At 35.3% G+C, this 20,151-nt stretch overlaps 2 protein-coding genes across 3 annotated transcripts; both read right to left on the bottom strand.

The window, feature by feature from the left end:
* Positions 1-2,816: 2,816 nt before the first annotated feature.
* LOC143919077 (uncharacterized) lies at positions 2,817-12,225 on the bottom strand. Of its 2 annotated transcripts, XM_077441263.1 has the most exons (3): positions 12,186-12,225; positions 6,692-6,821; positions 3,048-6,614 (listed from the first exon to the last, which is right to left on the bottom strand). In XM_077441263.1, exons 2-3 carry the CDS (start codon positions 6,803-6,805, stop codon positions 4,668-4,670), a joined length of 2,061 nt encoding a protein of 686 aa, XP_077297389.1. In that variant the 5' UTR covers positions 6,806-6,821; positions 12,186-12,225; the 3' UTR covers positions 3,048-4,667. The 2 variants fall into 2 exon arrangements, with proteins under 2 accessions (XP_077297388.1, XP_077297389.1); XM_077441262.1 differs by lacking the exon at positions 12,186-12,225 and having other exon boundaries at positions 2,817-6,614; positions 6,692-6,830.
* A 2,698-nt stretch (positions 12,226-14,923) lies between these two features.
* LOC143919052 (uncharacterized) lies at positions 14,924-16,582 on the bottom strand. Its single transcript, XM_077441233.1, has 2 exons — positions 16,373-16,582; positions 14,924-16,295 (listed from the first exon to the last, which is right to left on the bottom strand). The coding sequence occupies exons 1-2, from the start codon at positions 16,484-16,486 to the stop codon at positions 15,213-15,215; spliced, it is 1,197 nt and encodes a 398-aa protein (XP_077297359.1). The 5' UTR covers positions 16,487-16,582; the 3' UTR covers positions 14,924-15,212.
* Positions 16,583-20,151: the final 3,569 nt, after the last annotated feature.

The following is a 20,151-nucleotide window of genomic DNA, read 5'->3' as shown; positions in this document are numbered from 1 at the left end:
TTTTTCGTTACGAATTAGGGGGTTAAGTTTTTGGGGTTTTTTTTAATCCGCGTCGCGAAACCAGCAAGAACGAATTTTTTTTAGCAATCTTACTGGAGTACCAGCGTATTTTTCGAAATCTTCATCGCGTTTGGACGCACCCCTTTAATGGGTGGTGAATTTTGCTAGTTTTTTTTTCAATAATACTTAAATCCACATGTAAGTGGTCGTACGCCAAAAATTGTGCTTATTTTGTCCTGTTATGACATGATAGAATAATTATGGTGACATTTTTTAGACATCTTTTCAGTGCAGCCCCGCCACTAAAAATTATCACGAGCCGCCACTGGTTACTTCCCTATTCTTTAGACATGTACCCGGATATGTATTCCCGCGACACTCGGTCCCACGCTATCGCTGTCACTTCTGAGAAGGAACCGGGTGCCGTTATTAGGCGAATTCGGTGGCCATTGTTTAGCCGACTTGCACTTAGTCTGAAGATAATCCTCGAAACCAATTATAACGGTCGCACAGTGTCAGGGATGCGCCTCGGCCTAATCCGATTGCACTTAACCGGCGGCTTCTTTTAGCATACGCTACAGTATATTTATTCATTATAATACATCAAATTACGTGGGTAGCCCCAATATATACCAATTTTTTATGTGACTCGAGGTTAGATTTACAAGAAATAGATTTTAAACAAATTTCACACTTGTACGGCTTTTCCCCTGTGTGGGATCTTAAATGATAAACAAGAAAAGATCTATGAGTAAATGATTTTGAACAAATTTCACACTCATAAGGCTTTTCCCCCATATAAAATTATACGGACGCCAGGGATTCTCAATCGAGAGGCCACCTGCGTCGGTTTGTGAGATAGCTGTACATTCAGTGTGTAAGTGTGAGTGTGAGACGGGACAGTCGCGGGAGATTATATAACAATGAAACAGGTCGTAAATCTGATCACAATGATTATATTTTCACGTTGAATGTACATAGAGCAAACCGGGGGAAAAGGGGGGGGGGAGTAAACAACGAACCACGCATGCTTTGGACAAAGACAGACCAGGCTTCCTCTGGTGCACACCGGACGTATACTGGAGCTGGTCTCCAACTATAGTCAAACATCACCAGTCTCGAGCTAGTCATTCGGTGGCGAGGAGCGAACAGCGTGTTTATGCGGCGACCGTTGGCGCGCAACTCGTGTGCGCTGACCAGGGTGGTCAGCACCAAAAAACATCGGCCAAATCGTGGGTCGTAAGGTCACGAAAGCCGACCATCAGACACTTAGTCTGAACAGAAATCTTAAATGTAACACAAGTTTATATTTACTACCAAATAATTTTAAACAATTATTAAAACCGGTGACAATCCCGATTAATCGGACCGCCTAGCAGCCCTACATGTATGTATGTTTGTATGAGAAAGTTGCCCTTTGTTCCAATTTTACTGTCAAATATAGTGCAGCTAGAATAGTTTAAGGGTTCAGCTTACCCAAGATTTATACCGTTGATTACTAGTTTCTGATAGAAAACCATATACTGGTATAGATATATCATCTCTAGAGCTGTTAAATCTGATTTATTGAATAATAATAATAAGGTTCCGTTTAAAAACTTGTTCTGCGTAGCAAATTTTTAAATTGTACTGTAGGCGGGGTAGGTAAGTGTTGACCGTATCCCAGCCTAACGAAACACTGTTGTGCTAGTTTTATAAAGTTTTATTGTTTGCCTATGGTTGTACAAAGGTATTATATTTGTGGGCAAAAGTATGTCGTTCAGCGGTCTCTGGATATGGTAGAGTGTCGCTGGCTCGGCATTCAGCTATGTTCAGAAGGTCTCTGGATGCGGCAGTGTGTTGCTGGCTCGTTGTTCGGCAATGTTCGGAAGGTCTCTGGATACGGCAGTGCGTTGCTGGCTCGTCCGGCTGGTTGATCTTCCAAGTCCGCGTAGTGTAGTGGTGGCTGGTCAGGAGCTGTATGTCGACGCTTGCTGCTGTGGGTCGACTGGCGTTGTTTGGGTTGTACCTCCTTTTATAGTGTTTCTGGAATCACCTGATCGATGGTGGTGGTTTGTTGATGCGTAAGAGAGGAATGCACTTTTGTCGAGGGGTAGAATTTTCTGGAACGATTGGCGCCGTTCCGCTCGATGTATTTTAATGGTGGCGGCGTGTTTCGACCGTTTTGGTTCCACTCGACTGGTAGGGGCGTTCCGCTTGAGTTTAATATAATGACTGCAGGTGTATGTCGTCTGGGTTTCGTTCCGCTCGAGTGTGAAGGGTAGATCATTCTCGAAGGATTTTGGCATCGTTCCGCTTGAGTTGGATTTGGCGCCGTTCCGCCTGAGTTTAATATAATGACTGCAGGTGTATGTCGTCTGGGTTTCGTTCCGCTCGATGTAGTTTGCTGTTGCGGAATATTCTTGAATGTTTCGATGACGATGACGATGACGAGATTCCTACAGTACTTATGTATAATCGGGGCTTTCTTTCCCCATGTAACGCAGTGGAACGGCGTTCCGGCGCCTTTTTTTCTTAGTTTTTATGGTTCAAACGAATATTCTATATAATATAATTTGAATATAATTTTTTCCAATAAAAAACTTGACAAGTGAGTTCCGGCCCCTTTTTTTTAAATAACAATATTCTTAGACCACTTTGTTTTTTCATCTCCCTGCGATTTTGGCTTGCTTGGGCCGCCATGTATGTAGCTCCTACATTATTTTAATTTACATATATGTATATTAAATAGGAAAATAAAATCAACAAATTTTAACATTAATTGGAACAACAGTCAAAAATAAACGAAAATATAGACAGAAATAACAACAATTTTAAACATCAATTTGTATACTTTTTATTAAATTAAGTACATGACAACTGAAATTAAACATTTTCAACTACATCTAGAGAAAGTCTATTTCTTTCATCAGTTCATTGAATCTCCATCATGCCCTGTTATAGAGAAAATATACTCACACATACGCTATAAATTTTTTATTGAAATTTTTCAACACTATTTTTCCCTTCCAATTTGGAGATTGTAATTTTTTTTTAATATATTTTTTAATGAAACAAATTTAACGAATATGTATAGGTATATTAGCTACAGAAGGCACGTGCACAGTACTCACACAAGTGCATTTTTCATATACAGACTGTTGAAAGAAACACGCTAATATTTATATATTTTATTTCAACCGATCGTGTAATATTTTTAAGATCTATGATATAATTTGGATGGCATATTTATTTAATATTTGAATACGTGCCACGAATAAAATGATAAATAGCATTTTTTTTTAATTATAAGTAAAACAAACGTACGTACGTACGAATTAGATGTGGGCATAGGTTCTGACATGACATTATGGTACGACGCATTATCAATAACAATTACAGATTGGGGTTGTAAATTTGGAACAAGCTTTTCTTTAATCCATTTTTGGTAATTAATCGCGTTCATATTATTATGATAATCTCCGGTTTTAATTTTAGATGGATATATAAGTAACGCATTTGGAATAAATCCTTTTTCAGAACAGGCGTGAACTATTATTAGCATATTACCCTTATAAATCGGTACTCTGCAACCTTTGCTAGTTTCATCGGACCATGATTTTGGCATCGTATGTGAGCTATTTATATAGGATTCATCCGTGTAAACTATAGGGCGGCCTTGCAATCTATACTCTTCTAATTTGGAAAGATATATGGATCTCTTCAGTCGAATTACACTTTTTTCAATAAGTATTTGTTTATTATTTTTCATCTTTCTCCATTTGAAACCTAGCCTACGAACGATAACTCTTAACGAAGAAATCGCACCTTTCAGTTTTAAACTATCTTTCAAAACTTCTAATAACTTTTGTAGAAAAATTTTGTTTTAAAAGCATATAAATTTTTCATAAAACTATTTCTTTCGTCACTTTCACTATTCACTATACGATGCATGAAATAGTTGAAAACATTATACACAATTTCGCGAGATTGTCCCGTTAGTGTTTTCCCAGATCCAATTTTATTACAAAGCATTTTATTATCATATATCCACTAATTCTAATGAAGTAACTCCAATTAACCAATTAGCAAACAATATAAGAACGCATTACGTCAGTTTGTGGGGGTTGATCGGTGACTGACCAGTGAAACTGGAAAAAATCATTCTGTAGTGCACACTTTGAGCAATAAAAAAAATAATTGTTGTTTCTGTCATGCTCGGAAAGTGGGTGCGTATGAAAGGGATTGTCCTAGAAAACATATACAAAAAATCTTATTCATATCTTCACGGACACAATATACGTGTTTGTATTGGTACGTGCCAGCTTTCGCTGCACGAGCTATATCATTTGTTAAAGTTACCTTCTGTTCCAACTCTAATGTGCTCTGCAGCTTTGCTGCATCGATGCATAAAGTGTCAATGCAGCATCAATACTGATTAAGTCAAATATAATGCAGCTAGAATAGTTTAAGGGTTTACCTTCCCCAAGATTTATATTGTCTATTACTAGTTTCTGATAGAAAATCATTTACTGGTATAAGAACATCATATCTAGAGCTGTTACATCTGATTTATTGAATAATAATAATAAGGTTCCGTTTAAAAACTTGTTCTACATAATCAGGGCTTTTTCCCATGTAACGCGATGGAACTAGGGTTTCTGGACTGACCGGGTAATAGCTTAAGACTATTTCGGAGAATGATGTCTTATATGTTTCGTGAGGGACGATTTAATGGTGAATGATTTTAAACAAATATCACACTTGTAAGGCTTTTCCCCGGTGTGACATCTCAAATGACGAACAAGATAAGAATTCCGAATAAATGATTTTAAACAAATGTCACATTTGTGTGGTTTTATCCCAGTATGCAATTTTTCATGTACCCTGAGGTAATATTTTCGAGAAAATGATTTTAAACATATGTCACATTTGTGTGGTTTCATCCCAGTATGCAATATTTTATGTGACTCGAGGCCAGATTTACGAGTAAATGATTTTGAACAAATACCACACTCGTAAGGCTTTTCTCCTGTATGTGATCTTAAATGTATAACAAGTTCATATTTATGAAAAAATGATTTTAAACAAATGTCACATTTGTACATTGACCCAGTATGCAATTTTTCATGTGACACAAGACTAGATTTTTGAATAAATGATTTTAAACAAATTTTACACTCATAAGGCTTTTTCCCTGTGTGAGTTCGTAAATGACGAACAAGTTCATATTTACTAAAAAATGATTTTAAACAATTGTTACATTTGTGTGGTTTTATCCCAGTATGCAAATTTTCGTGTGTCCTGAGGTTATGTTTTAGAGAAAATGATTTTAAACAAACTTCACATTTGTGTGGTTTTATCCCAGTATGCAATATTTTATGTGTCACTAGGCTATGTTTTTGAGTAAATAATTTTAAACAAATTTCACACTTATAAGGATTTTCCCCCGTATGAGATCTTAAATGTGTCCCAAGTTTATATTTACTACTAAATGATTTTAAACAAATATCACACTTGTAAGGCTTTTCCCTGGTGTGACATCTCAAATGACGAACAAGATAAGAATTCCGAATAAATGATTTTAAACAAATGTCACATTTGTGTGGTTTCATCCCAGTATGCAATATTTTATGTGACTCGAGGCCAGATTTACGAGTAAATGATTTTGAACAAATACCACACTCGTAAGGCTTTTCTCCTGTATGTGATCTTAAATGTATAACAAGTTCATATTTCTGAAAAAATGATTTTAAACAAATGTCACATTTGTACATTGACCCAGTATGCAATTTTTCATGTGACACAAGACTAGATTTTTGAATAAATGATTTTAAACAAATTTTACACTCATAAGGCTTTTTCCCTGTGTGAGTTCGTAAATGACGAACAAGTTCATATTTACTAACAAATGATTTTAAACAATTGTTACATTTGTGTGGTTTTATCCCAGTATGCAAATTTTCGTGTGTCCTGAGGTTATGTTTTAGAGAAAATGATTTTAAACAAACTTCACATTTGTGTGGTTTCATCCCAGTATGCAATATTTTATGTGACTCGAGGCCAGATTTACGAGTAAATGATTTTGAACAAATACCACACTCGTAAGGCTTTTCTCCTGTATGTGATCTTAAATGTATAACAAGTTCATATTTCTGAAAAAATGATTTTAAACAAATGTCACATTTGTACATTGACCCAGTATGCAATTTTTCATGTGACACAAGACTAGATTTTTGAGTAAATAATTTTAAACAAATTTCACACTTATAAGGATTTTTCCCCGTATGAGATCTTAAATGTGTCCCAAGTTTATATTTACTACTAAATGATTTTAAACAATTGTCACATTTGAACGGCTTTTCTCTACTATGTAAAACAAGTTCAGCTTCACTGGGCAATGGCTTTGAACAAATTTCACTACGCTTTCGGTGAATTGTCGGTAGTGAAGGCTCATCGTCCCATATTACATCATCCAGCAAAACTTCTTCCGTCTTGATCTTCAAGCAATCATCTAACCTCAGTTGAGACGTTTCGTTGTTTCGAAAACAAGCCTTTCGAAAGCTGATCAACAATTCCAGATTGGTCTTACACGAAATACACACTATGTCTGGCAGCCCATCGTTTCTCTTAACCTGCAGATGAGAAAAGATAGGAATAAGAGTTAACCAATTGGGTGCACAATAATTGTAACCTGTAACCAGCAACTGACATAAATTTGACAGCAGGTCCGAATGCGTTGCTCCAGACATTCTGGATGAGGATCGCCGAAGATGGAGACGGAAGATTCGGCCGGAGCTGGTCCAAGACAAAGCCTGCACTCCATCCTCTCGCACCCAACTCTGACCAGTGACAGAGGGAGCAGGTAAATTGGTCGAATGCAATACACCTAAATCAATTCACCTAATGCAATTCCACTAATGACGCTTTTACCGAAAATCTATTGACCTAATGGTAAATTCACCTAATATCTTTATACCGAATGACACATTCACCTAATTTCGAGTTTCAAACCAGCAGTAGCCGAGTTTCAAACCAATAGTAGTAAATTTTATTATTTAGTAATTTTTCGACGCGATATCAATAGATGGCGTAGTAACATAGACAGATAAATGTTATAACATTTCTTTGCAAATAGCCCTTAAACTCTATATACACCATATTGCGCCCGACAGAAGATTTAAAAAGGATTTCCCACCTAATGGCGAGTGAACTAAATTAAGGACATTGAAAAAATTAATTGCTTTTGTAGCTTTGTATTATCTTTTGCTATATATACTATACTATATTATATAGCAAACATTGTACATATTTACAATAAAATTTATGATAAAACAAAGTAATAAAAAGGAATCAAAAAAGATATACAGATTTTTTTTATTGTACATATATTAAAATTGGCTTTCCAATCATCAATATTAAAAGAAGGTGAGAAGAAAACGCATGTATAATAGACAGACTAGTACAATTTCTACGATTGATACAATTTCCATAATAAATAATTAATAATTTTAAATATACGTAATAAATATAAATTATGATGAATACATAACAAATATAAATCAGTTAGTAATTTATACGTAGATTGCAAAACACAATGAAATATAAACAATAATAGCAAGACAAGAAACAAGCAATACAATAAATAATAAATAATTTATTAATCAAGTTACAGAAATAAACCAATTTATAATAAACATTTTCATATAATAAAAACTCATGAGTGGTATTACAGATGGTCAACTTATTACAGACAACACAGAACACATATATTCTTTTCAATATATGAATAATCAATATGTAAAACAACTAACGTTAAAGAAAATTGACTATTGTATCAAGTCATGTAATAAAAATACTCTTGTGTGAAGCTATAGAAGTTTTTTACAAAAAATTTGGTACGTATATAAACGAAAAGACGTTTGCTAATTTCAATGACCATCTCTTCTCCACCGATCATGGTATTTGGTTGTTCTATTAGTGACACCACACAGACCCTAAGTAAATAATGATTTCAATCAATAACTGTAGCTTGTGACATGTCTAATTGTTTCGCACAAAATTTAATGCTTATCAGCTCATTCACACAGCGATAAATAAAATTTAACATTGGAAAGAGTTTAAAAATTTGAAGCCGCATATTTTTTCGAAATCCTTTTTTAGTTCAGAATTTAATATCACATTTATAATTGGGTTTCAAGCGTGGAGCTAGGATTCTAAACGTACATTAAATCCAAATTTCAGTTCTAAATATACTAGAACGAAAAATTTAAAAATAGCATAGTATAAGTAATATTTATCAATAAATTATGGAATTCAGCATTTTTAATCTTGACATATTCTCTAACGCAGATTGCCTCCCTGCGACGATAACTGTGAACGAAACAGCTCCCATATCAAATTTTGCTAACACAAATGTGATACTGTTCCATTAGTTGTCGCATAAATCTACTAACAACAAATTTAGGACATTCTTGGCTCGATGAGTAGGACCAACGGGTCCTCAGTAGTTTCCACAGTTATTCCAACCCTTTCCTCTTCAGAAATAGTTTTCAAATGTCTAAAAAAAAAAATCATTACCTTAATTATTCCCATGTTATCAAAACTTAATAAATAAAATAAGTAGGGTGAAATTGATTATATTGAGTAATGAAATGTTTCGTGCTATTCTAAGATAATGTGATTGCAATTGCGAAATATAACTTCACTTAAATCATACGTGTACTTCATATTAATGGTTGTGGTTGGTGAGAACAACTGCGGGAAAGCTTTGCTAGCGTTTAATTATTACATTAAATAAAATAGTGAATTTGGCATTTTTCTAAAGTACAATATTCTAAATGAATTATTACTGGTATGAATTATTTCAAGTTTTATGGAGTGATTTGGCATACAATATAACTGTATATATGAAAGTATTGAATTTTGACATGTTACATTTCAGCACAAATAAAAGTTGCATATTATATATTTTCTTGAAATGTTCATTATGAGTATAACAAAAGTACATTTAAATGATAAAAAAGAGCCTCGTAAAAAAGGCTTCATTTTGACTATAGAACAAATGTACGACTTTTGCCGTGCAGAATCAACAAGACTTGAGTATGCATTGCAAAAAATATTTTGATTTTTCAATGGAGAAGTTATCTGAATACCAAAATCCGACATTTTGAGCAATCCAGATGTTAGGGTTTTTTGCAGACACGGGTTGTCCCTTATATTTAGATATGAATTTCTCTAGTCCACCGTATTCGATTTCCTGGTCTTCTTTTAAGTACTTTTACAACATTTTCACTGTTCTGGTAGGATAAACAATCTGCAGTATTATTAATGGTATCTGCATCTAAAACAATACAGCATTATAAATAATTGTACTAGTTCAAGAACGTATTATTTACACAGTTTCATTATGATTTTATTGATGTGAATAATTTATCTCCTGAGTGATATCACATTCATAATAATATAACATCATCAGTGATTATAATTACTTATAGCTAATGATGATAGAGTATGAATTAAAATATGAATAGAATGAAAAATCAGTCCCACCGTATCTAAAGTGGGAGGTATAATTAATTCAACATTCGTGTACATATTTTGATTGGCGAGTATCGCAATATCCTGGGCCCTGGGAAAATTTATTCTGGGTCCTATGACAAATTAAAAAAAAAGATCTTAAAAATATATTTTAATGAGTTAAAAATCTATCAGAAATATTATAAAAGTACCTATATGTTAGTTGCTATTTTTTAATTTAAGATGTCGGCTGCTCTGCTGTCCCTTTCTCCTTCGTAGTGTGCGTGGGATGCGTGATGTGGAAAAAAGGGAGGAAATTGTAAACCAATGAAAACAGGGCGTAAATCTGTTTATGTATTGCGACTGTATTTTGTATAAGTTATACAGAGATCAAGCAGAGCAACCGAGGAAAGGGGGGGAGTAAACAAAGAAAGCAGAAAGCACGCGTGCCTTTTGAGGTTAGCCACGCGTAGCTGGCTACGAGTTGTTGAGTAGCTGCCTTCTGGACGACAACTGAGACAGACCCTCTGCAGACAACTGCTTCCTCTGGCGCACACCGCTATACTGGCGATACTGGAGCTGGTCGCTGGTCGCTGGTCGCTGGTTGCTGGTCTCCAAGTATCGTCACAACCCATCACCAGTGGCCGAGCTGGTGATTTCGGTGGCGAGAAAAACTACGTGTTTATGCCGAAGCCGTTGGCGCGCGACTGTCAGTCAGTCTGGGGTGGCCAGCACAAAAATATATCGGACAAATCGTGGAAAATTCTCGAGAAAGTATAATTTTTTTTTTTTAATATAGTGAATTGATTTTTTAGCATATAAAATCGACAACATCAAAAGGACACAAACACTACATATGTATATCATATCAGGGGTTTATAACTTTTCATGGTTATTGTGTGGTGAAAAGACTGATTAGCTTTAATACTATTGCATAAATCGCCACCCCATGAGTTTTTTTTATATTTTAAATATTTGTATACGAGACCAATGATTAAATACTGTGTTTTCGTTGATTTCCGAATTGATATGTTGTTTTGAATTGTTGTTATTGTGGAATGAATTGTTATGTAATGACTGCCACTTAAAATCAAGTTTTGCAAGTGATGTGTCACCGCTCATGGTTATTGTGTAGTGAAAAGACTGCCAATAAATCACCACACCATGAGTTTTTTTATATTTTAAATATTTGTATACCAGACCATTCATTAAATACTGTGTTTTCGTGTTTATTAATATTTGTCATAACTATTGTGTATTAAAAAAATTTCAAAAGACTCTATTTCTTTCAATTTAAAAAATTTTACTGTGTACTTTTTATTCCCATTATTTAAATAATTAATATATATTTACTTTTTCTTTATAATTTTTAACTTCAGCAAGTGGAGACTCTTGTCTTCTACAATCTAAGACGAATTGTCGCTGGAAGATAAAGAGTGATATATATTTTCTAGTTTATTTCCGTTCGATTTCTTGTTTGAAAATAGATTTGAAATGTTGTTCAGTAAAACTCAAAGATTGTTAATGATAACAATGCCAGCTGTTCTCTAGAGTAAGTATCAAATGAAACACAATGTTTCCACAAATCTTTGACTTTTTCTAGTGTTCGGGTAAAAAGTATATATCTATATAAGAAAAATATTAACAGAGTACATATGTATAGTAAAAGTGTATTTACCTGTTGTAATATATTCTGATTAGTCACAATATGTTTCATCTATCCCATATATAATAATTATTTCATATGACAATGGATTTAAAATATGACTTATCGGAATTAGTCGATATGTAAAATGGTAAGTGTTCATCGTATGACATTTCTTCGCTGAATTCCGTTTCTTCTATCTACTTAATGAATATGATTTATAGAACCTAGGCTTTCAATGAATGTAACACAGTATTGCTTATCACTTAATAAAATGGCACTTGACTTGCAATTCGAGTCGGCATGACACTATCAACTATTAGTTTAATGTGAGTATCCAATAGTTTCGAAAAAATCAGCAGCATCGGCAGCAGCAGTCGCATCATTTTTGAGATTTGTATGTAATAAAAGGCTCGTTTCCGGTTTATAAAACTTATTGATTATTTATTATTTATGTAATATTAATTGAAGGACTATATTTTTTCGATAAGAGTAGACATTTAATTAATAAGTCCAAAAAATAGTGTAAGTTCGAGCGTACAAGTTAATACAAGTTATAGATATAAAATTTCAGTTCGATACACGGTCTAGGATATATAATAATTCAAAGAAAAATAATGCTACTTCCGGCAGATTTGAAAATGAAAAAAAAAATTATAGCGCAACGATTAAAATTTTATTACACAGTAAAAAGTTTCAGTGTTTCAGTTTCAAAGATATTTAATGGTGTTTGAATTATTACTAAAATACACAGCCAAACACGCACATTTTTTAAAAACAGTGATCGACTTCATCTATTAATAAAATATAAATTTTAAAATACAACTTAATATTTTATTTTGTTTTAAATAATCTTGAAATTATCAATGCAAAAGTGCCATCTATCCGTCAACGTAAAACAACCTTCATTCGATCAATTTGTATTAGGTAAACTGCAGTTAGGTATGTATGACATTAGGTATGGTCGTCGTTCGGTATGTTGATATTCGACCAACTCGCTTAGGTATACTCGAATTAGGTGAATTGCATTAGGCGAACTTACAGTGAATCAGTGACAGACTCGTCTGTGACTTTTTTAGTGACATCTACTGTATAAATTTGACACTAAGTGTGTTAGACACTAAATCAGTTTAAAATAATTATTTTATATTTTTATAATAAAACTAGTGTTGGACCCGTTGATTTCAACGGGTGGTTTCGAAAAGGAATTGAAACTCGAATAAAAATAAAGTTAAAGATATTGAATCGACTGGTTTCGGAAAGAAATTGATGCACGAATTACGAAGTGATTACGAATTACGAACTACGTTTTGTGCATCGCCGACCTCCTGACGCCTTTGCCCCCGATGCCTCCGTCGCTCCGGGGCCTTCGGCCCCAGCGCCGCCGACGCCTCCGGCGCCCCCGACGCCTTCGGCACCCCGGGGGCTTCGCCCCCAGCGCCGCCGACGCCTCCGGCGCCCCCAGCACCCCCGATGCCTTCGGCACCCCGGGGGCTTCGCCCCCAGCGCCGCCGACGCCTCCGGCGCCCCCAGCCCCCCCGATGCCTTCGGCACCCCGGGGGCTTCGCCCCCAGCGCCGCCGACGCCTCCGGCGCCCCCAGCACCCCCGATGCCTTCGGCACCCCGGGGGCTTCGCCCCCAGCGCCGCCGACGCCTCCGGCGCCCCCAGCCCCCCCGATGCCTTCGGCACCCCGGGGGCTTCGCCCCCAGCGTCCCCGATGCCTTCGGCATCCCGTGGGCTTCGCCCCCGGCGCCGCCGACGCCTCCGGCGCCCCCAGCGCCCCGATGCCTTTGGCACCCCGGGGGCTTCGCCCCCAGCGCCGCCAGCGCCCCCGGCAATGAAAAAACTGAAAAAATGAAAAAAATGAAAAACTGAAAAAATGAAAAAAATGAAAAAACTGAAAAAATGAAAAAAATGAAAAAACTGAAAAAATGAAAAAAATGAAAAAACTGAAAAAATGAAAAAAATGAAAAAAATGAAAAAAATGAAAAAACTGAAAAAATGAAAAAAATGAAAAAACTGAAAAAATGAAAAAAATGAAAAAACTGAAAAAATTAAAAAAATTAAAAAACTGAAAAATATGAAAAAAAAAAAAAATTTGTTCCCCATACTGGTTGATGGTTGATCGTCCGTCACATACAAATATACAAATATACAAATATACAAATATACAAATATACAAATATACAAATATACAAATATACAAATATATTTAGCGACAGTCCGTTTTTATATATAGTATATATATTATACACATATAAAAAATGGTGAATTAAGATTAAACCGTGATTTGACATCCGAACTGTCAAAGTGAAATGAACGCAAAAGCGATTGCCAACCTTCTCGACGCGGCTAGAGAGCGTCAGATGAGTTGACTCTGATGAGATGCCCGCGAACTCCTCGCGAAGACCACAACCAACGGCCACGAGGGCTTTTGGCTCGAACATATGTCTAGTCGATAATAATAAAAATTTCGTAAATAAAAAGTATTTGTGAATAACTTTTTTGTGTGACCAATTTTTAATTTTTGGGTGTGACCAGTTTTCTCGTGACTGATTTTAGGTGTGACCAGTTTTAGCGGGTGACCAGTTTTCTCGTGGCCAATTTTAGCGTGCGACCAGTTTTCTCGTGACCAGTTTTAGCGTGACGGGTGATCACGAGTGACCGATCTAGAGCGACCGGTTCACATTTGACTAGTAATCACCGAACCCATTATTTTAAACGCTCATATCTCGTAAAAGATCACCAACCAACAAAAATCATTATCATATTCGAATTCAGTGGGTCAAACCTAGTAAAGATTGGTTAGTCTCCGCTCTGGTAACTCAAAAACGTGATTTTTTGTTGCACAGTGTTATTATTGCAATTTTTATACAAATAATAAACACGAAATTATAGAGACATCTATAGATTTCAGATTTCTGTGCATAACTTCTACAAATTATACACACAGATTTTTGTGACATCAGGAAATGATCTATTACCAATTTGCAGGAACCGTTTCAACAATAACCAGATAAAATTGACAAACTCTGATAGAGAAACGATCGATTTGGAGTCACAAAACCCCCAAATCTAACCAGCAGTTTGACGAGTCGAACCATCGATCTCGGTGGTTCTAAATATATATGCTACCATTAAGCCAAACTGCTGGCTAAGTATAAACAACAGCATTCATATAATAAACAATATCTTTATATACATGTTATTATTACATCTTATAACAACTTTTATAACCCATGAGATAAATTTGTTTAGAAAATGAATGTAAGTGTGAGCAGGGAGCCAAACCAAAACCAAACCGAAAACGTTTGTATGAGAAAGTTGACCTTTGTTCAGCCAGCTTTGCTACACCAATGTAAGTCAAATATATTGCAGCTAGAATGGTTTAAGGGTTTAGCAGCCCCAAGGTTAATACTGTTTATTACTAGTTTCTGATAGAAAATCATTTACTGGTATAAATATATCATCTCTAGAGCTGTTACATCTGATTTATTGAATAATAATAAGGTTCCATTTAAAAACTTGTTCTGGGTAACGAATTTTTAAATTGTATATAAATATGTATAATCAGGGCTTTTTTTCTCATGTAACGCAGTGGAACGGCGTTCCGGCACCTTTTTGTCTTAGCATTTTTTTGTGTTTCAAACGAATATTCTATATAATATAATCTTTTCCAATAAAAAACATGACAAAAAGTGAGTTCCGGCACCCTTTTTTTTAAAAAAAAGCCTTGTGTATAATAAAAAACAGTATTCATATAATAAAACAATATCTTTATATACATATTATGTTATTATTACATCTTATGACATCTTTTATAATCCACGAGACAAATTTGTTCAGAAAATGAATGTCAATGTGAGATCTCAAGCGACTTACAAGGTAGCTTTGATTAGAAATCGATTTCAAACAAATATCACACTTGTACATACGGTGTGAGTATTTAAATACCTCTCTAAGTGATATTTATCAAAAAATTATATTATTCGTATTCACATTCATAAGACTATTTCGTAGAATTGGAACTTATATGTGCCTTGAGGGATGATTTTACGGTGAATGATTTTAAACAAATATCACACTTGTCTTTTCCCGCGTGTGAGATCGTAAATGACGAACAAGATGATATTTTCGAGTAAATGATGATAAACAGATGTCACATTTGTATGGTTTTATCCGAGTATGCGATTTTTTATGAACCTTAAGGTGACATTGAGTTCTTATATGTTTCGTGAGGGTCGAGTTTAAGGTGAATGATTTTAAACAAATATCACACTTGTAAGGCTTTTCCCCAGTATGAGATCTCAAATGACGAACAAGATAAGAATGGTAAAAAAATGATTTTAAACAAAAGTCACATTTGTGTCGTTTTATCCCAGTATGCAAATTTTCATGTGACATGAGGTTAACTCTTTGAAAAAATGATTTTGAACAAAAGTAACATTTGTGTGGTTTTATCCCAGTATGTATTTTTTTATGTGCCCAGAGGCCAGAACTTTGAGGAAACGATTTTAAACAAATTTCACACTTGTAAGGCTTTTCCCCCGGGTGCGATGTTAAATGAAACAAAAGTTGACTTTTTTTTGTAAAGGATTTTGAACACAAGTCACATTTGTGTGGTTTTATCCCACTATGCAATTTTGTATGTGCCTTGAAGCTATTTTTATGAGAAAATGATTTTAAACAGATTTTACACTTGTAAGGCTTTTCCCCCGTGTGGGTTCTTAAATGAATAATAAGCCCATATTTATTCCTAAATGATTTTAAACAAATATCACATTTGTAAGGCTTTTCCCCCGTGTGAGATCTTAAATGTCTCACAAGATCATATTTACGACGAAATGATTTTAAACAATTGTCACATTTGAACGGCTTTTCTCTACTATGTAAAACAAGTTCAGCTTCACTGAGCAATGGCTTTGGACAAATTTTACTATTCTTTCGGTGAATGATCGGTAGTGAAGGCTCATCGTCCCATATTAAATCTTCCAACAAAACTTCTTCAGTCTTGATCTTCAAGCAATCATCTAACCTCAGTTGAGACGTTTCGTTGCTTCGAAAACAAGCCTTTCGAAAGCTGATCAACGATTCCAGATTGGTCTTACACGAAAGACACACTATGTCTGGCAGCCCATCGTTTCTCTTAACCTGCGGATGAAAAAAGGTGGGAATAAGAGTTAACCGATTGGGTCCACGATAGTTGTATCCTGTAACCAGCAACCGACATAAATTTGGCAGCAGGTCCGAATGCGTAGCTCCAGACGCTCTGGACGAGGATCGCCGAAGATGGAGACGGAAGACTCGGCCGGAGCTGGTCCAAGACAAAGCCTGCACTCCATCCTCTCGTAGCCAACTCAGACCAGTGACTTTTTTAGTCACAGTCAATCTATTGTATAAATTTGACACTACGAGTATGCGACACGACTCGGCAGTGCGCGACAATATTAGGTAAACCGCGTTTGAATGGCTGCGTTCACACCAACGATATTACTTACGATATTTTCCATAACCAGTCTAATTAATCAATATTCCCATCATCTTTATGATATAATTAATTGCAAAACTTAAATATTATAATTTTTGGACTAGGGTGACCATCCCTTTTTTTATAGAAAAAAAATTTTGAAGTGAGATAAAAAATCTACAAATAAACCATCGACTTTAAGCTATAAATAATTGTAAAATTTAAAATTAAATTAATTTTTGGACTGGGGTAACCAAACTTTTTTATACAACAAAATCAGATATATCAGATATAATCAAATATTTACATTATCTTTGGGCTATAAACGATTGCAAAATTTAAAATATAATAATGTTTTGACTCGGGTAACCAGCTATTTTTATACAGCATGTGACGGAACGTATTTATGCGCGAATACAACTCTCTCACTGTGAGAGTTACTGGCAGTGGCGGACTGGCCATACAAGCGAACATGCCCGATGGCATGTGGGCCCCACTATCTGTTGGAAAATATGGGCCCTCAGTAAAATTAAATAACTTTTTAACTATTTCACGTGTGTAAAAATTTATAGGATATTGCACTTTGGGACCTAAAGTTTGGGTATTTCAACAAAACAAATTTCTTACGATATACAAAAACAACTAATACCGGCTTTAACAGACCAAGGATCGGTTAACTTTTTTTATTAAGCTCGAAATGTAAGTTTCAATATTTGCGTGGGCCCTTTTGCTGGGCCCATTTCCAACCTCAAGATTATGTATATACCAATACCTATGTAACAACTACCTACTAAAATAAAAATGGCAATAAACAAATTTCCGTGAATAATATAAACTGAATTGCTTAAAACAATAGGACGATTCATCATCAACCTTCGATTTAAATTAACTTCATACTTTCAAAATAACATTTGATTATACTTCGACGATGTAGTAAGATTTAAATACACAATTTTAAACAGTTTCCGAATATAAAATCTATTCCTAATCTATATAGACACATCCATGTATAAAGAAATATACGATAGGGGCCCCCTCCCCAAAATCCAGATTTTCGATTAATTGAAAATATTATGCATTGTTTTCAGGGACGTAATTTGGGGGGGGGGGGGCGGGCATAGGGAGGCACTCGCCTCCCTAAATTAATATTGAAAACATGCAAATTGAACTTTTTTTTCTTATACATTTGAAATCCCGGTGATAGCACCGGGATCCCGGGATCAAAAATTCCCAGCACCGCAATCCCGGTGCTGAAGTAACCTTCCGGGATTGGAAGCACTAATTAACATATATAAAATAATAAAAAGACACACAGAAACACACACTCAGGCACACAATGCCACACACATTTTTCTATATTATGTAAACGTGATCAGTGGTCGATTCCGAGTTCGAATTATCGCATGATCCCAAAACTTTATTTATTGTCATAGCGAACATTATGTACATATGTAGATAAAGTATGTACATAGATAGTCGGTAGAAATTAAGTTAATTGATAGTTTTTAGTGACACAGTTTGATGGTCGATTTTTGTTGACCATGTGAAGATTTTTGGAAAAAAATTTTAAATTTAAATTTTTTTAAATAAAATTTTTAAATTTCGCCTGCGGCGCTATTTTTTTCATATTTTATAACTCAATAAGGTGTACAAAGAATATTTTCCATTTTTATTACGATATAAAAAAGATTTTTTGAAAAAAAATTTGACCAATCTTTGCCTGCCCCCCCCAAGAAAAAGCTGAAATGACGTCTCTGATTGTTTTCTACCGAAAGTAAAAGCCGCGATTATGCCGCATTCTTTTATGATGCATTCTATTTACCTAGGACAAGGGCTAAAACGAAATATACAATGTAATTTATGGATCTATTTTGCTTTGTAATTTATGGATCTATTTTGCTTTGTAATTTATGGATCTATTTATTTTTTATATGGGGGGGGGGACAAATTTTTTTAACCCTGGGTGGGCCCCCTTTGACTCCTGGCATGCACTAATTTCAGTCCCAGTCCGCCACTGGTTACTGGCATGCAAGGATATGTTTGTTCGTCCTTCCAGGTGCGTTCGTTCCGTGGTGGGGGTCAAAGGAAACAGAATGGCTAACCTGGGATGTCTTGTAGTTGTCGTGAAGTTCCTGATTATAATCCTCGTCTCGTCTATAGCTGCCGTGCGGCTGGCTCTCGGGTCACATCGTCGGTCTTCCAGCGGCTGATGCTTCTTAGGAAGCTGCGTGGAGATACAGGTGACGAACTGTTGGAACTCAGGGGAGGGAGTGATGATACACTCAACTGTCCCGCGGCTCTTCAATAAGATGGCTGATCTCTGGGCCCGTCTTCTCTGGAGACGGCTCGGGAGAGATTGAGGGAAGGGGTACGTCTGTACCCGTGGATGACCGAAATACGAATGGACGAGAGAGCCGGCTCTCGTCTCCTTTCCCGCGGCAGGATGTCACTGAGTTGAGCCACCCGAAATAATGTCTAATGTTGCCCTGATAGGATAGCTGGGAGAACGTCACGTTACAAACATTTTTGAATAAATATATTTTTTTTTTTTTTATATATATATATTTATTTTTATTCGTGTTTCAATTCCTTTTCGAAACCACCCGTTGAAATCAATGGGCTCAATCATTATTACAACACTAGTTGGTAATAATGTTTATCATGGTGAAGTCTATTTTGTTTTGTTCGGAAAACAAGTATGACATTATTAATACATAATATTATATAATTCAGGTGGAATTAAATGAAAATACAAATAGTTAACTTTTTTGTTTTATTAAAATAATAGAGAACAAAGCCATAAATATGTATATACCAGTAAATTGGAGTGGACTGTTTTTGCAACTGCTCCGCTCCGGGATCAATATTTTGCTCCAGCTCCGTGCTGAGCAAAAAAATTTCAACAAAAATCATGTGCACACAAACAGTAAATAAATAAAAAAAATCGGATGTGACCAACCCATAACTATATCTATGTATTTGAGGAATATAAGGTCAAAAAAATAATTCGATGATTAAACATACACATACGGGTTATAGGAGCGTTTTCGATACAAATTGAGCCCCAATGTAGGGAAACTTACAAAAGACAAAAGTTCTACTTCCGGTTTACGAATTCTGACCAAAACCTTAACAATTGAAAGTTAATATATAAAGAATAGAAATATAAATTTTCAGCTTGACACGTTCAAGGGTGTGGAAAGAATCGTGGTTACAACATTTTTGACTTTTCTAAGAGGAAAAAAATCCCGCTTACGGTTTAATTAAGTTATTGTTTTTATTTTCATCACATTAATACAATAATTACGAAATATATATTTGTGTTTTTTCGTGAAGAGCACACATGTTTAAGAGGTCGAAAAAAATAGTGGAAGAAAAATCGAACGAGAGTAAACTACCATTTCCGGTTGACGGATGCTTACCAACTTTTATAAATAACTTGGTATTAAACTTAAGCTTCTAAATATGAAATTTTAGTTCAATAAACTAAAGGGTTTCTGAGAAAAATATAAAAAACCTCGGTCTTCCAGAGTAAAAGTA

The sequence above is a fragment of the Arctopsyche grandis genome, chromosome 11, assembly GCF_051622035.1.
Source record: "Arctopsyche grandis isolate Sample6627 chromosome 11, ASM5162203v2, whole genome shotgun sequence".
NCBI lineage: Eukaryota > Metazoa > Arthropoda > Insecta > Trichoptera > Hydropsychidae > Arctopsyche > Arctopsyche grandis.
Note: the sequence above shows the minus strand (reverse complement) of the source record. Positions and strands in the feature narration are given on the sequence as shown.